The 18,028-nt window shown below is 46.7% G+C and overlaps 1 protein-coding gene across 1 annotated transcript in view; it reads right to left on the reverse strand.

The window, feature by feature from the left end:
* Nucleotides 1-2,259: 2,259 nt before the first annotated feature.
* Nucleotides 2,260-18,028, reverse strand: part of LOC116942213 (chondroitin sulfate proteoglycan 4-like) — a 33,442-nt gene continuing 17,673 nt past the window's right edge. Inside the window, exons 9-11 of the mRNA XM_032953912.2 lie at nucleotides 17,666-17,838; nucleotides 16,634-16,814; nucleotides 2,260-10,347 (exon numbers count right to left, since the gene is read on the reverse strand). Of these exons, the coding sequence (XP_032809803.1) occupies nucleotides 8,222-10,347; nucleotides 16,634-16,814; nucleotides 17,666-17,838 (2,480 nt within the window). The 3' untranslated portion in view covers nucleotides 2,260-8,221. The remainder of the gene's footprint in view (nucleotides 10,348-16,633; nucleotides 16,815-17,665; nucleotides 17,839-18,028) is intronic.

The raw sequence follows: 18,028 nt of genomic DNA on the forward strand, positions 1-18,028 counted from the left end.
GGTACGGCGGTGGATAATTAAAAAATTGAATTGACGGAAACGATTTAGCCGTGTTTCTGCATATTGTTTTAACATGCAGTGTTTTACAATGATAATGACATGTTCCTTTTTTACGTAATCGTGAGAAGCTGCATTTCTTTAACACGCGCCTCAGTAGAACGAGGATTTCTCCACAACTCTGGATGATGATGCTGGTTGTAATTACCGGCGAAACGTCACAGTACTTGAATTGCAAATGTTGTGGGGTTACTCTCCAACACACCGGTGTAGTGCTGTACTAGTAACGAATTGGCACGTTTTAGTTTACGCGACAAACATTACTAATTGGCTGTGTCGGGTGGTGGCGGGTTTAACAGCACATGTTTATATTTCCACGATCTAACCCAAAAACCTCTCTTATGGATAATATTGGTCGTGAAAGCCTACGTGTTAAACGAATATATGGATTATTCAAAGGGTTCCTTGAAAACATTTTCACATGCCCGCGGCCAATGGCGGAGCCAGGATTTTCAGGTTTGGGGGGGGCAACCCCTCCAGCAATGACACGTGATAGAGGAGTTGTTAGTAAGGACTTGTCCCTTGCTTTTTATTTGACGCGTGTGCGGCGATGGCACAGCCATCGATCGAGGGTCGAATTCGAACCGCGTTGTGTGATCGGCAGCACGCTCGCTGAAGGTGAATGCCTTCAGGGAAGTCGTGGACTCTGTATACGCAACTGCGCACAATTCTGAGTCAATTAGAACTTCTTTGCCGTTAATTATTGCCAATTATGGACTCAAACTATTGTCCTATCATCTCATAGAGTCCCTGGCACGTAGTAATATGCTACACAGTGGCAGTGGGGGTCGCAAAATGTCGATTTATTACTAAGAAACTCCAATGATCCTATCGAAATTATGGATTTTGATCGGATCATTGGGGGGGGGGGGGGGCACGTGCCACCCCCCCACTGGCTCCGCCTGCGGTGTGGACGAGTTGTTACGATTCAGGGAAATAATTCGATCATCTTCCTTTTCGTATAATTTGTACCACTTTGAATTGTCTCGTACCGTTTCGTTTGTAGTGCCTCGTTTGTTCAGTTTTTTTTTTATTCACTCCATAACCCCGAGTGTAACACGGCATCTAACTTGCATACACCTGTACAGATATTCGATTATTACGTGCACAATTAGATGCATGTACTGTGAGCATAAGAAATATATTTCAATCAATCAATGCTTTGTATTCAGTAGTAAAAGTGAGATTATATTAAGGACACGTACATGTTTTTTAAAAGATAAATATTTTGATATAAACATTTTACTTTATATTCAGAACGTAATGGTATAATTATGCCTTAACATGAGGAACACAGTGAACAAGTCAAATCCTCATTGCTTACAGAAGACACTGACCCAACGGAGCATCGTTCGGTCACCGCACTGCCACTTCTGAAAGTAACCCACAGCATGACCGAGGATCGATGCACTTCTGCTATCGGGACACCAACCTTAATACAGCATCTGCGGTACAACACAATTTACTGCAGTAACATCCGCAGATCGGTCAGATTTTGGACACGTGTTAATAATTTTGGTACCCATCACACACACCACGCGCACCTAATGATTATTCCACTTCAGACATTTATTTATTGCACAGCTTCATGGCCAATCCGCAATTCATCAGTGATGTCCCTGACTCCAGCTCGGTCACGCGGTTCTCCGCTCTCCAAGGGTCCGTTGGGATCACTCGCATAATGGGTCTGCTTCTCAGAGAACTATCAGCAATGTCTGTTTTTCTGCCCTTGAATCGTTTGGCCCACTCTCACACGCGAAGTCGTCCTTGTATCCAGGACACAAGATCCGATAAACCTCGGCAGCCTTAAATGCCAACGATCACTGTAACTTCGGGCGCAGCTTTCTGTCCGAACATATCCACTCACGACCGCCGGACCGCCTCCATAGGTGGCATTATTTGACACCGCTGTAAGCAAAATGCACTTTTATCAGCGTTATGGACTTTCCATAGCGCATACTGTGCTTGCACGTTGTATAAGAAAATATACCAAAAAGTTAATAATTTGCTTTGATAATTTCAAGACAGTGGTGACAATTGATAGTAAAGCACTTTACCAGATGTGATTGTTAAGTACATGTTTGTTCCATGTCAGAATCCACAACACCCGCGCAGACGGCAATGTGGGATCATGCCTCACAATCATAAGTCCAAGGAGTACCTCGGCTCATCACGCTCCAAAGCACTCATCCACAAAACATGTTTCTTCAAACCAAGTGTATTTATTAAACAATGTGTGTATATGGGGGTGGGGGAGGGGCGGGGGTGCTCATCTCCTCTAGCAGCCCTGAAACCAAGCGTGGAAATTCCACATTCCTTTGGTGAATAAAAGTCTCTGCATAGAACAACCAATGCTAAATAGCCACAAAGTGGTGTTTATTTTACACACCTTGAAAGACTGATGGGTGGAGTCGATGACCACCGAGTGGGACTTCAACTCTTGACCTTTCTATTGTGAGTAGACCACCTTGTCACAGAAACCCCTGGCCGGATATGATATGATTGTAATAAAAATAACAACCTGAAAATGTGGATACGACTTTTTATAAATATTTAGTTTCCCTAAAATGTTTAAAAGACATTATCTGCATTGCATAACGATTGCATAATACAGCACCGGTTATCGGAATCACACAAATGCCTTCATCGAGACTGGGCGGTGGTGCAGTGATTGGCGCACTGAATTCTGAACCGCATGACCCCCGAGTTCGATTCCCTGCCGGACACCCCCTCTCATCAACCCGAGCTGATGTGCCCGTGCGACGTACGGCCAAACAAGCTCCACAATCTCAAGCCATGTGAAGGGCCTCCATTTAGCAGTGTGTGGGTATTATACAGCAGGCCGTGCGTATGCCGTGAATACGTCGGTACGATCATTGTAACCGAGTGATAAAACTTAGCGATTGAACTCTGTTTCCCAAATGGAACTGCCTCGTTCTGTATATAGTGTCGGTGTCAAATGAGCATGCCCTTCTTTTTCGCGTACAATAACGTGGCACACCCGTCAATGGGGAAACGCACAAATTTAGAAACTTGGCTGTGACGGTTGCCAATAAATGGGACTTTGTGCAGCCCATGAACCCTTCTCTTCCGTTAACAGCACCCGGTAGGTAACCTCCCTTCTTGACGGACAGTTATAAAAAAAACACTGATTTCGACGACGAAAGAGTCACTTCAATTGAGCACCACTGTAAACTGGCTGCAAGCTTATTACCCCATAGCTTCCCGCTACCACCGATGCCAGCAAGCCATGGGTGAGTGAACCGGCGAGTGTGAAGCGGCAGTCTTAATCGCTGAATGACGACCTCACAACCGGCCCCGAGCGAACGAGCGGCAATTGGCAGCTGGTGTCGGGCCGTTTCCTTGGGCCGACTCGACCTGAATTTGAGTATCTGGCAGCCGGCGCGTGACACGCGCAAAGCAAAAAGAAAACAAATCAAACGTGTCGACAATGGCTGTTGAAACCACATTTTGAAGCCAATACAAGTCGTGGCAGAGACACCCAGGGGTTAACGCCAGCCCGAACGGGACAAGCACAGTGCAGTATGTGAAGATAGATGACGCCTCCATTCGTGCATTGAGCATCCTACTACGGCATATGCAATACAGATCCGTGCATAGTCGTGCTCTCTCCCTTAGTAGGGAACAACTAGTGGTATTATTGAAAGACATCTTAAATACTAATAATAAAAACACTGGTGCAACAAAGGAAACTCTCAAGGCATTCCGAGTGGAACGTAAGCGGTTGAAGAGAGCCTGGTTTTTATAACCCTTGAAATAATTCTGCACCGAACTAAACATTTCCTGCTGAGAGAAAAAAACATTGCGTCCCACTTCAATTCCGCCGGCCGTGGTGTTGCCTGGCCAACCACAGGTATATCTGCGGCTTAGAATAAAAGGGGCTTTGCTGGGTTTGATTTGTGGCTAGGGACAATGAGGCCACAAAAGTTGGTTCATCAACGACCAACAAATTTGTCATCGGCCCCTTTTTTGCGGGCGACTACACTCGGGCCCATATTCTTAGCCCGCCAAACATCCAGCCTAATGAAGGCAGGAAACCCCCGGCTGATGATGAGTCCGTCACCTACCCTACTATCCACATTGTTTTCCCGAAAAATATTTTCACGTAATCCGATTAGTCGAGTTGGAGTAATCGATCATTTACATAATCGGGATAGCTCAGCTGTAGTTCGATTCAAGAGTTTACCAGAGGACACGCGGCCACACGTTAGCCACTGCTGGATTATATACATCACCTGATAATTATATTCGTGTATATACAGCGAGCGCCTAATGGATAAACATTGACTCACTCACTACCTATTCAGAGGTTTTTTTTGGAACGTAGAGTATAATTTCAAATATGTATTGGCATAAACAAATACAGAAATGTATAAGCCTATTCATGTTTTCGTCTGTGGAGTTTCTTAAATTCTCAAAATGTGGGTATATAACATATACAAATCCAGATTAAATATTTAACACTTATTTTCTACAGCATGTGGATATGCTTGTCAAAGTAACTTTCTTATATCCCACCTAATTCTACTTGCCCACAAAATGTTTATTGGCATTATGTTGATGCATTAAACATTAAAATTGTATAGTACCATAAAACTGTATTGCGCATTTCAATTGTTAAAGAAACATCTTTGGAGGGGAGATTACTGAGACAGGTATGAGAGTGAGCACCCAGAGGCTGGAGACAAAGCATACGGTCTAAAGCCAGATCGTCGCATACTTTAAGAGTTGTGTATAACCACTGCAAGTGAAGTGTGATCTGTTGGAGAGAAGCAATGACAAGTCGTGGTGGTATCAACACCATTGGCCATGATGAACTCTTTTTTTTAATTAAGGCATCAATTTGTATCTCTTGCAGAGCAGTGCAACAACATCCCCATGGAAATGGATACCACAAAGCTACCTCTGAAATGTCTTCAAGTGACCTACAGTGAGGGAAAAAAGTATTAGATCCCCTGCTGATTTTGTACGTTTGCCCACTGACGAAGAAATGATCAGTCTATAATTTTAATGGTAGGTTTATTTGAACAGTGAGAGACAGAATAACAATAACAAAATCCAGAAAAACGCATGTCAAAAACGTTATAAATTGATTTGCATTTTAATGAGGAAAATAAGTATTTGACCCCTCTGCAAAACATGACTTAAAACTTGGTGGTAAAACCCTTGTTGGCAATCACAGAGGTCAGAGGTTTCTTGTACATAATAAACTGAGGTTTCTTGTAGTTGGCCACCAGGTTTGCACACATCTCAGGAGGGATTTTGTCCCACTCCTGTTTGCAGATCTTCTCCAAATCATTAAGGTTTCGAGCCTGACGTTTGGCAACTCGAACCTTCAGCTCCCTCCACAGATTTTCTATGGGATTAAGGTCTGGAGACTGGCTAGGCCACTCCAGGACCTTAATGTGCTTCTTCTTGAGCCACTCCTTTGTTGCCTTGGCCGTGTGTTTTGGGTCATTGTCATGCTGTAATATCCATCCACGACCCATTTTCAATGCCCTGGCTGAGGGAAGGAGGTTCTCACCCAAGATTTGACGGTACATGGCCCCGTCCATCGTCCCTTTGATGTGGTGAAGTTGTCCTGTCCCCTTAGCAGAAAAACACCCCCAAAGCATAATGTTTCCACCTCCATGTTTGACGGTGGGGATGGTGTTCTTGGGGTCATAGGCAGCATTCCTCCTCCTCCAAACACGGCGAGTTGAGTTGATGCCATAGAGCTCCATTTTGGTCTCATCTAGCCACAACACTTTCACCCAGTTGTCCTCTGAATCATTCAGATGTTCATTGGCAAACTTCAGACGGGCATGTATATGTGCTTTCTTGAGCAGGGGGACCTTTCGGGTGCTGCAGGATTAAAGTCCTTCACGGCGTAGTGTGTTACTAATTGTTTTCTTGGTGGCTATGGTCCCAGCTGCCTTGAGTTTATTGACAAGATCCTCCCGTGTAGTTCTGGGCTGATTCCTCACCGTTCTCATGATCACTGCAACTCCACGAGGTGAGATCTTGCATGGAGCCCCAGGCCAAGGGAGATTGAGAGTTATTTTGTGTTTCTTCCATTTGCGAATAATAGCACCAACTGTTGTCACCTTCTCACCAAGCTGCTTGGCAATGGTCTTGTAGCCCATTCCAGCCTTGTGTACATCTACAATCTTGTCCCTGACATCCTTGGAGAGCTCTTTGGTCTTGGCCATGGTGGAGAGTTTGGAATCAGATTGATTGATTGCTTCTGTGGACAGGTGTCTTTTATACAGGTAACAAGCTGAGATTAGGAGCACTCCCTTTAAGAGTGTGCTCCTAATCTCAGCTCGTTACCTGTATAAAAGACACCTGGGAGCCAGAAATCTTTCTGATTGAGAGGGGGTCAAATATTTATTTCCCTCATTAAAATGCAAATCAATTTATAACATTTTTGACATGCATTTTTCTGGATTTTGTTGTTGTTATTCTGTCTCTCACTGTTCAAATAAACCTACCATTAAAATTATAGACCGATGATTTCTTTGTCAGTGGGCAAACGTACAAAATCAGCAGGGGATCAAATACTTTTTCCCCTCACTGTATCGTCCATACGGTAGGAAGCAGAATTTTCCCACCTGTCTTCAACTAAGAGTAATGCTCATGAACCATCAACTCTCTACACTTGAAAAGCTGATTTAATCATAGGCCTGGAGTTGAACCCAATACCTCAGTGGTTGCCAGCTCAGTGCTCTGACCACTAAGCAATCCGGCCACCTCCGTTCATCGTGACCTCTTAACCTTGACGTTTGAAATCCACATGTAAAAATAGTAGTAAAAAAATTACGCTTTCACATGGGATGCGGTCGGTTAGCCCAAGACCACGATGACTGGCAGACCAAAATAACAACAAGAAGTCCAAGTTTATGTTTACGTTTCTCTTCTACAACGCTAGGTCAACAATAATGATGATGAGCAATCCGTTTTTGGGACAATATTGATGCGCAGTGATGCTAAAAACGATTCCAAATGTATTGTAAAATGCTCACACACGATACTCGGTATTTGCTGTATATTCTTATACTATCAGGTAGCATTAAACAGGCAACAACCTATATTCTTGGTTCTTTTGGTAAAGTCACGTAGAAGTGAAACAATAAAATAAAAAAATAATAAAACATAAAACTATTAAATTCTCACGACGTTTCGACTGCAACACAAGCAATCATCATCAGGTGTGAAAACCACAGCAAGAAAATTTGCTTTAAATATAAAACAATAAAATTCTCACAACGTTTCGACTGCAACACAAGCAATCATCATCAGGTGTGAAAACCACAGCCAGAAAATTTGCTGTGGTTTTCACACCTGATGATGATTGCTTGTGTTGCAGTCGAAACATCGTGAGAATTTTATTGTTTTATGTATATTTTATTGTTTCCCTTCTACGTGACTTTACCGAAAGAACGAAGAATATGAATCCCTGCAGTCACGAAAGCTTTAAATTAAAAGGCAACAACCTGTTGATGATACTCAGTAAAGCGAATCCTTGTGAGAGTCGGCCCGAACAACACTAATTTTACTGGGATGACATTGATCCATAAGGAGCTTTGTTTCGTTGAACACATGTTGCTTCATATCAGTAATTACGTTTGTCACAAATTCAAAAGGTGGCACCTATCATTTAAGCCACTGATAACACTGCTCAAATTATAACGCATTTCTTTCTCTCCTGCCCTTTTTATCGGCCGTATTTTTGGCAACCACTGATCGCTAAACGCGCTTTGCACAACGTTTATATATGTGTAAAAACAAAAGATAAATGATACCAACGAGATATGAACGCAGACACAGCAAAAAAAAAGCACAAACACAGGCTTCGTCCTAATATGCGGCCGTCGTAATGCCGCTGGCTTGGTTGGCTCCAGCCAACCGCAACGCAGCAGTCCTTTAGGCAGAAGGCCCACCGGCATGTGTTTGGGTCAATTTACACGAGAAAAAAAAACGGAGCGGACGCAATCGCCCATTCTCAACGGCCCGCGAGAAAACACGGCGGTGGCGGTGGGGGGGTGAGCGACCTCCACGGGACCACCTCGGTCGAGCCCCCGTGACAGGGGGGGTCATACGGGGGTGAACGCCGCGACCCCGCATTCCGCCCCCCCGAAACGGAACGCTCCGCCTTCCCGTGTCACACCCAGTACTGGTTCTTGCGCAGCGAGGGACTTGTGGTTCGGCAGTACTGCAGCATGTCGGCGTTGAAGTGGCACCAGGCGTACGGGAGGGCGGTGGGACTCGGGGGTGGCGACGGGTTTGCCCGGGCATCCGCCACCATGGCTGCCACGATGTCGGCCTCCGCGCACGGCGATCCTCCGCCGCCGAGCGCCGTCACGGTGACGGTGGGCACCGTGGGGCTCCTCTCCGTGTGGCCCGCTGCGGCCAGGCGGCTCGGGCCCAGGTTGTTGGGCTTGAGAGCCCGGAAGCCCTTCGCGACGTCGCGGCTCCTCCTCCTGGCGATCGCCAGCAAGGCCAGCGCCGCGATGATCGCGAGCGCGACGGCTGCGACGACGACGGGGACGATGACGTTCAGGTTTCCGCCGCCGCCTTCGTCCACCGACTCCGCCGCCGCCCAGTCCGGATCGGGCGACCACGACGGGCTGGGATCGAGGGTGTCGTCGGGGTCGGCACTGCTGTTTTTGTTGCGATTGCCCCAGCGGTCCGAAATTTTGTTCCTCCATCGGGGTGCAGGCCTTCTGGCCGGAGCCTCGCTGTACGGGGACACGGTAGCATTGAATGGCGCCGCCGCCTCCTCCGTGGCCACGTTCGAGCCCACGGCAGTAGCGCCTCCCGTGACAGGGGGGGTTACCGACGAATCGTGTTCTGAAAGTGCTTCGAGGTGCGACGTTATATTGGGCACCGCGGAAGGGTCGAGAGGCACTATGCTGTACGCAAACTCACCCGCCGCTGGCTGGACCCCCTCTGCTCTCAGCACAAACCTAAAGGAATCATTTGCTTGACGCGCATCCGTTAGGTTTACGTCTCCGACTTCCAGGAGGACAAGCCCCATCTCGACGTCGCTCTGGGTGAAACGCGTGACCCCCCGTGCGTCCCGCTTGCCGCGGAGCGAGCGGTGCGCAAGCCGGCCATGCCGCGGCTGCCGTAACACCTCGTAGTGTGGCATGTGACCCGTCAGGTTCGCCAGCTCTCGCGCGTCCAGCATATCCAGACTCACGGGGGTGGCCGTTCCGGCGGGTAGTGCCAGGTCCGCCGGAATCTTAACCAGGGGCATCACCGCAATCTTGGCAACCAAGCCCGTGACGTTGCTCTCGGCGGTAAGGGCACTGAACTCGAAGTCGTCCTCGGATGCCGACATGTTGGTCATGCGGTAGGCCAGCGAGCCCGCGTCGATTTCGGTTTGCGGGAAGGTGTCCACCCTGCTGCCGTTGAGCAGCAAGAGGCCGGCCTGCGGGCCGCGCGTGACCCGGTACGTAATCTCGGCGCTCTGCCCGTTGGTCTCGCCCGCGAGGTGGCCGTGCGTCACCACGATCGTCGCTTGGCCCTGCACGAGCTCCACCACGCTGTGGTTCACCAACCGGACGGACAGCGGCTCCACCGCCAGGTTAAAGAGGGTGAAGAGCGGGCGGTGGACTCCGTCCGTCACGCGGAAGTAAAAGACGCCGGACGCGGGACTTCCGTCCTGCACGAACACCACGCGGCCCGCGTCCACGTCCGCCTGCGTGAACTCGCTCACGGCGACGCTCGGGCTGTCGTTGAACGCGACGCGCCCGTTGTTCGGTCCGCTGATGATCGTAAACTGTAATTCGCGCGCCGGATTGTCCAGGTCGACGACTTTCAGGTTGCGCTCGGCTATCGTGGCGGTGAAGCCCTGCACGACGCTCAAGCCCGGCGTCTTGGTCTTGAGCTCCGGCGCCTGGTCGTTGACGGGCAGCACGTCGATGAGGAAGACTTCCTCGACGACGAGCGAGTCGCCGACGTCACCGCTGCCATCCGGTCGGCCGGCGCGTTTGTTTTTGGGGTTGGGAAACGCGACGAAGGTGAAGTTGTCGCGGGCGTCCTCCGAGCCGTCGTGCCGATAGCGCAAGCCGTGGCGGTCGAGGTTCGCCTGGGAAACGTACGGCTTCTCCTTGGTCACGTTGAAGCTGCCGAGCCACAGGAAGCCGTGTCGGGGCAGGACGGTGACCTGCAGGTACACCTCGTGCGAGCCGCGCTGCTCCTTCGCGAGCTTGGCCAGCAGGTTCGAGGCGTCCAGGTTCGACTTGTTTATCGCCACTTCTTGGCCCTCCACCACCGTCGCTCCTGTCAACACGTGGACAACGAGGGACGTGATGTCAAAGGGAGCGTAAGAACACACGGGTATATTGGGAAACACATTTCCGTGGGGAAACACGCCGATAGAGCACTTGAGTAGTCACGGTTGCTCCGACAAGCGTCCCTCGATGGTTTACGTGAACGTTACGTAGCTCAAGAGAGGCGGATGCGACACCTTAGTCACAGGCAGCACGAAAGTGTTGGCTGTGGAACGTTACACCGTTTACAGGTTTTACGTTCGGAGTACGTGGATGTATGCGTGCGTGTGTTTACGGCACGCGTTTATAGTGCCAGCACACTACGCCACGTATTTGGACGCCTACGTTAAGGTCCTGGCCAGGGCAAATGTCAGTGGGTAAAGTAGTGTCTGGGACTCCCCTAGGTTGACTCAGTCTTAAACGGTGTGTAAACAGCACTGGGAAGACGAAGGAAGTCAGCGCATTGTAGACTGCACCGTCAGACAGGCAGTAATAGCTGCTAGTTACTCGCAATTGCCCTCCAGTCTATAAGGCTCAACAGGGGAGCTGTTTTGTGTATAAATTAACGAGGTTTTATGGATGGTTGAAGTCACTCGCCATTGTCCAAGTAATACACGTAACATATGCCTGTACTCCGTCACAAATATGGTTCCGCAAGCTGTTTCCAATCTACAGGAAAACAGCTGAAAATAGTCGTGCTCTGTGTAAACACGTGCAATCCAGCGTGACACGATCGCAAAGTAAAGTACAGTTACATACGTGGCCTAACCCAAAAAAATCTATTATGAATCCCATATCTTCCATTTACAATGATACTCACAAACATTCTCTGTGCACTGCGGACGTACAGCTATATTACTTATAATGTTTCTAACATTTCAATGTACGTTACATTTAAATCTAAACATAAGTGTTTTATTTCCACCCGACCTCGTCGTTGGTGGATTAAGATTGAAAAATTAACAGGAGGAGTGAGGCGACTCGTGTCTTACACGTTTAAAATGTTCCCCAACGAAGCGCACCATCGTATGCACGTGTTAAGGTGGGATGCCGTGCTCAAGGCAGTTTGGGACAGCTTACATAATTCAGCGGTTGCAGCAGAAGGTGTAACAGGACTCTCGATCGTCCGGATAAAGGTCGGTTACTCTCCCGCAAGGAACGACACCGCGCCAGTGGTCCAGCGCTTCGTAGAATTCGTCGCTGCCTCATCTCTGCCTTTGTAAACCACAACAGGCAGGAGATATTCTCAAACAGCAGAGGATGCTGGTTGAGGATGATATTTGCGATCTACGATCTTGCTTCTCGGCTACAATATCGGTTGAATTATGTGCTGCAAAATAAACCCTCTTTCCGGTGAACTTATTAAATCACCTTTTTGGTTCTTTCGGTAATGTCACGTAGAATGGAAATAAAATAATAAAAATAAAACATTATCAAATAAAATTCTCACGACGTTTTGGCCACAACACAAGTAGCCTTGTTTTGGCAAGTAGCCTTGTGTTGTGGCCAAAATGTCGTGAGAAATTTATTTTATTGTGTTTTATATTTATTATTTCATTTCCATTCTACGTGACTTTACCGAAAGAACCAAAACGATGAATCCCTGCAGTCACGAAAGCTTTAAATCGAAAATTATTAAATCACAACAACTGACGCAATCAAATAAACTCTGCTGCCATTCTCTCCCCCCACCCTTGCTAGCTATGTCATGAACCTCGTTCTCCGCCTCCATAAAGGACCCGCACTGAATGGTCTCACACCTATCTGGATTGTTTTGGTCTCACACCTACCAGGATTGTTTTGGTCTCACACCTACCAGGATTGTTTTGGTCTCACACCTATCAGGATTGTTTTGGGCTCACACCTATCAGGATTGTTTTGGTCTCACACCTATCTGGATTGTTTTGGTCTCACACCTATCAGGATTGTTTTGGTCTCACACCTATCAGGATTGTTTTAGTCTCACACCTATCTGGATTGTTTTGGTCTCACACCTATCAGGATTGTTTTGGTCTCACACCTATCTGGATTGTTTTGGTCTCACACCTATCAGGATTGTTTTGGTCTCACACCTATCTGGATTGTTTTGGTCTCACACCTATCAGGATTGTTTTGGTCTCACACCTATCAGGATTGTTTTGGTCTCACACCTATCTGGATTGTTTTGGTCTCACACCTACCTGGATTGTTTTGGTCCCACACCTATCTGGATTGTTTTGGTCTCACACCTATCTGGATTGCTTTGGTCTCACACCTATCTGGATTGTTTTGGTCTCACACCTATCTGGATTGTTTTGGTCTCACACCTATCTGGATTGTTTTGGTCTCACACCTATCAAGATTGTTTTGGTCTCACACCTATCTGGATTGTTTTGGTCTCACACCTATCTGGATTGTTTTGGTCTCACACCTACCAGGATTGTTTTGGTCTCACACCTATCAGGATTGTTTTGGTCTCACACCTATCTGGATTGTTTTGGTCTCACACCTATCAGGATTGTTTTGGTCTCACACCTATCAGGATTGTTTTGGTCTCACACCTATCTGGATTGTCTTGGTCTCACACCTATCTGGATTGTTTTGGTCTCACACCTATCTGGATTGTTTTGGTCTCACACCTATCTGGATTGTTTTGGTCTCACACTTTCACACCTATCTGGATTGTTTTGGGCTCACACCTATCTGGATTGTTTTGGTCTGCGAGAAGAGGTTTGGTATTTATTTTCAGCCGCTGGATTTTCTGTTTGCACAGTCACGTAGTCACTTTAAGATGTTTTCTTGTTCATGTTCATGTTTTTGTTTTTTGTTGCGGTTGCACCCGATTCAAGAGCCGAATGGCTCACAGGGCTATACCAAATAAATGTAACTATGAACTATGAACTAAATAGGCCCAACAATTTTCTGCGCACGAAGGCCCGTTTTTTTCTTTGCCTTCATTTGGCATTGGCGTTACTCTCGCGACTGACGACCTCGTTCATATTATTATTTACCATGACGCACATATATGTATAGTTGTTTATAATATACAAATGAAAGACAATTGTAGCTGTGAATTAGTATGTTGTATTTGGTGACGTGCAGAAGTTAAAATCACGAGCATATGAAGTTTTAACGTAACTGAGATCAAATATATTCCCAATTTCCGTCATCAACATTACAGAAATCTGTGTATTTGCTGTGGGACAGCGCCACACGCTGCTAGATCTCGGGAAGTGATCGCTGCGAGCCACATGAAGCGGATAGCCAATCCTGAAATTACTGCTAGAACTATTATTGTTCGTTCATATTCTTGGTTCTTTCGGTAACCAAGAATATGAATCCCTGCAGTCACTAAAGCTTTATATCAAAATTTATCGTTCGTTCGTTTCTCAGTTCGTTTGTCTGGTGAGGGTCACGGCGGCAGTGCGTTAAGTAGTGGCGGTCCACACCTCCCTTGCCCTGGCGACAGACTCCAGCACTATACACTACACTATACACTACTACACTATACACTACTACACTATACACTACTACACTATACACTACACTATACACTACTACACTATACACTACGTACTATACACTACTACACTACACTATACACTACTACACTATACACTACTACACTATACACTACTACACTATACACTACACTATACACTACTACACACTATACACTACGTACTATACACTACTACACTACACTATACACTATACACTACTACACTATACACTACACACTATACACTACTACACTATACACTACTACACTATACACTACTACATTATACACTACTACACTATACACTACTACACTATACACTACTACACTATACACTACTACACTATTATACACTACTGCACTATACACTACTACACTATACACTACGTACTATACACTACTACACTATACACTACTACACTTTACACTATTATACACTACACTATACACTACTACACTATACACTACGTACTATACACTACTACACTATACACTATTATACACTACTGCACTATACACTACTACACTATACACTACGTACTATACACTACTACACTATACACTACTACACTTTTATACACTACTATACACTACTACACTATTATACACTGCTACACTATACAATACTATACACAACTACACTATACACTACTACACTAGACACTACTAGACTTTACACTATTATACACTACTATACACTACTACACTATACACTGCGTACTATACACTACTACACTTTACACTATTATACACTACTATACACTATTATACACTGCTACACTATACACTACTATACACTACTACACTATACACTAGACACTACTAGACTTTACACAATTATACACTATACACTACTACACTATACAAAGGAAAGAAATGTATCAAGGATCCAAAGAGTAGTTGTAGAAATGTCCCAAGCCACTTGTAATGGCTTCCTTTGCTTAAGAGCTAGTGATCACAACCGCACATTAAGATCTCTGACGACAGTTCCACATCTTGCGACTGTGTGTGCTTATGTCCCTGTCGCCTGCGCTCTACACCATTTAACGCACTACGGCGCCGTCGATTTTTTTCTACGCGCAAGTAGAAATTTTTGCCAACGTGCACCCAGCGGTTGCGCTTAGACGAGGAAAATAACACAGGATGCAGAACACAATGCGGTCTGCATGACAAAGGCGACGCTTGGCACAAAGTGTCCCGACAAAAAACAAGCACGATGCAAAAAGCTGTCCCGCACACTTTCTGTCGTAGCGTCTCGTAAACAAAAATCAACGATGACAAGGATTTGCCCTCTCTGGAGAGAGACACAAGTAAAGCTAGATGTGTCCTTACAAGGATTCAAACGGATGGACGTGATGTAATTAATTGGCCACGTTCTGTTTACGTGACAACCCTTACTAGTCGGCTGTGTCGGGTGGTGGCGGGTTTTAACGACACATTTTTATATTTACACGATCTAACCCATGATACCTCTATTGTGAATTTAACATGAGTTCCACTGTGTGGCCCCACATACAGATAGTCCCCGAGTTACGATATTTCGATCTTACGATGGCAATACGACAAAATTGTAAAATATTTATATTTCGCGCGGCAGGCAAACGTTGAGACGCTGCCGGGATGTACGCATCTCCCGCCTTGTGCGGTGATGCCTCACTCTCACCAGCGGTCGACGGAGTTAAGTTGTCTCGGTGTTAGCGCGTGTATTTTTTTTCTCCTGGGTAGGCTAGGGCCATCTTCGACTTACGATATTTTTGACTAACGATGAGGTCGTCGTAACGCATCTCCATCGTAAGTAGAGGACTGTACTTTACAGAGGGTGTTTCTGTGTTGCAGAGGCTTCACTGATGGATGTTGGAAAATGTATCTCTCTATTCTTCACCCAATTTTTGTTTTTGTTAATCCTTGGGGCTCCACAGAGGGAACATTTTACGAGCCTCTGGCCCCGGTCTACAATGGGAAAGTAAAATGACAGCTTAAGGAGACTTTCACGCGACTGAGTAGCTGTGTAAATCAAATTGTCCAAACTCAGTGGTGTAATGTGCCACCTACGAGGATATGCAGCCACCTAGAAAGGGGAGGCCTTTACAAAGCAGTCGATTGACCATGGCTAAAGAAGACTGATGATGATAGAAAGTGAAAATCTGCTGCATATATTATCAGAGCATGTTTTTTTGCATGTTCACCACAAGTTCTGCGTGTGATTAATGCAGACTTGATGCCTTGCAAAAGGTATCAAATTGGTGTTTGAGCATCTTAACACCTGCTTTATTGCTTTATAGAAGGGGTGGGAAACGTTCGGCCCACGGGCCTTATACGGCCCGCAAAATCATTTGGTGTGGCCCTGCCAAGGCAACCGCAGGTGGGACTCGAAATTCAATAAATCTAGGAGCAAACCCGGAAAAACAGTTGCAAGTAGCAACATCATCAATACCAGCTAACATCACACACGCCTCACCAAAGAGAAGCAGTTCCAGCCATCACATTAGGGGTGAGTTAATTAAATGTTTGACCAAATATAACGGGCTAATTTTTAAGTTGATAATTTTGTATGGCCCGCGAATGATGTTATAAATATCCAAATGGCCCTTGGCAGAAAAAAAAGGTTCCCCACCCCTGCTCTATAGGGTAAAACCTATTATTATTTTTCATACTTTGATATTTGCGAAAAGGTCCCATAGAGATCAAACTGAATATTATTTATTGTTCCGATGATACCGAAATATGCCCCCGCTAATGAGACACAACGGCGGCGGATCGTTCAGTGGTCGGTGTGTGTTCGCGTGAACGTGCTGTTATCTCCGCGCACACTCACCTGTGTTGGCGAGCAGCACGCCGCTCCTCCCGGCCGCGTTGTCGAAGGACACGCTGATGTGGAAGGTCTGTGCGGGCAGCTTGGAGGGCATTGACGAAGCCTGGAAGACGAAGGAATCTGTGGTGCTCCACTGCCCCATGTCGCCTCCCCGATGCTCGTACGCAATCAGTCCCTCCGCCACCTGGCCAATCACAAACGCAGCTCCGATCAGCGCGGTTGGCTACGCACGGTGCGAAAGAAGTTCAACATACATGCATATATAAGTTGCACTTTGGCTACCGCTAGATGGATCGGGGCGTTATCACACCTTTCCGCAGAATGAAAGCTGAACAAACTGCCACGTGGTTACGAGACATTTTACCCACAACGAACTAAAGGTGCAGCCCTGAAATGTCTTTGCTCACACCACTGCGGGCAGAAGGGCCTCCAAGATAGAGAGGCTCTAGAGGGCCCCTGATAGAGCGTTTGCTGACCTACTCTTTGACGCTCGTCAGAAACCTCGGAGGAAGGTGGTGGCAGCACGCACGCTTTAACTCGCATCACGTGACGCGACTGTTTGTGCACACATTGATATGGATGTGTGTATGCGGGTGGGGGGGAGGGGCATTTAAGAAACTTCCCCATTGTTTCAGTGGGAGATCGAACCGGCGACATCACCTCTAAATTGTGAGTTCGGTGTGCACACCCGATACACTGGCGGCAGCATCCCCGTATTTTTTCCAAAGTATTTTATGAACAAAACGATATCAGGTGCACAACACAGAGGATATGAACGGGGGGTTGACACCAGCACCAAGCACATTTCGGATTACAGTGCAATGGAAACCGGTCTGACCCGCATGTTTCAATAAACTGCTTCAATAAACTCTACAATCCCGTGGTGTCTTCCTAAGCTCCTCTGTAGAAGAAGAAGAAAAAAAAGGGAGGGGGGGAGTGCCTAAATGCCTTCATGAATGCCCTTAATGCAGCGTCCCCATAATTTAAAGAGACATTTTGAATGGCCAATAGTTATGCCCCTAAAGGCGCCCGCACCTCCGCTTGGGTGAAGCTGTCTACGGCGGCCGTGGCGTTGTTGGCTCCAGTCCGCACGATGCGGCCCAACCCGGGCTTGTCGATCACGGAGTAGACGACGGAGCGGTTGCTGGGGAACTTGTCGTCGTTGGTGACCACCTTGAGGTCCTGCTCAGTGATAGGGTGCAGGGTCCCTGGACGAGGAGTGCCGCACACGCAGAGAAGCAGAGGCACGCACAGAGCATCTCGTGACTTGAGTTTACAAATCTCTGGAACGTGCAGCTCGATAGCTCTGCTGTGTGGGCTTTACCTGATGAGATGAAACAATTGTTTAGTTGTATTTGTATATTTTTAAGTCATTTGTTCACATAATGGGATCTCCTT

Source organism: Petromyzon marinus, chromosome 13 (assembly GCF_048934315.1).
Source record: "Petromyzon marinus isolate PM22_M1 ecotype Great Lakes invasive population chromosome 13, UKy_Petmar_22M1.pri1.0, whole genome shotgun sequence".
Classification (NCBI taxonomy): Eukaryota; Metazoa; Chordata; class Hyperoartia; order Petromyzontiformes; family Petromyzontidae; genus Petromyzon; species Petromyzon marinus.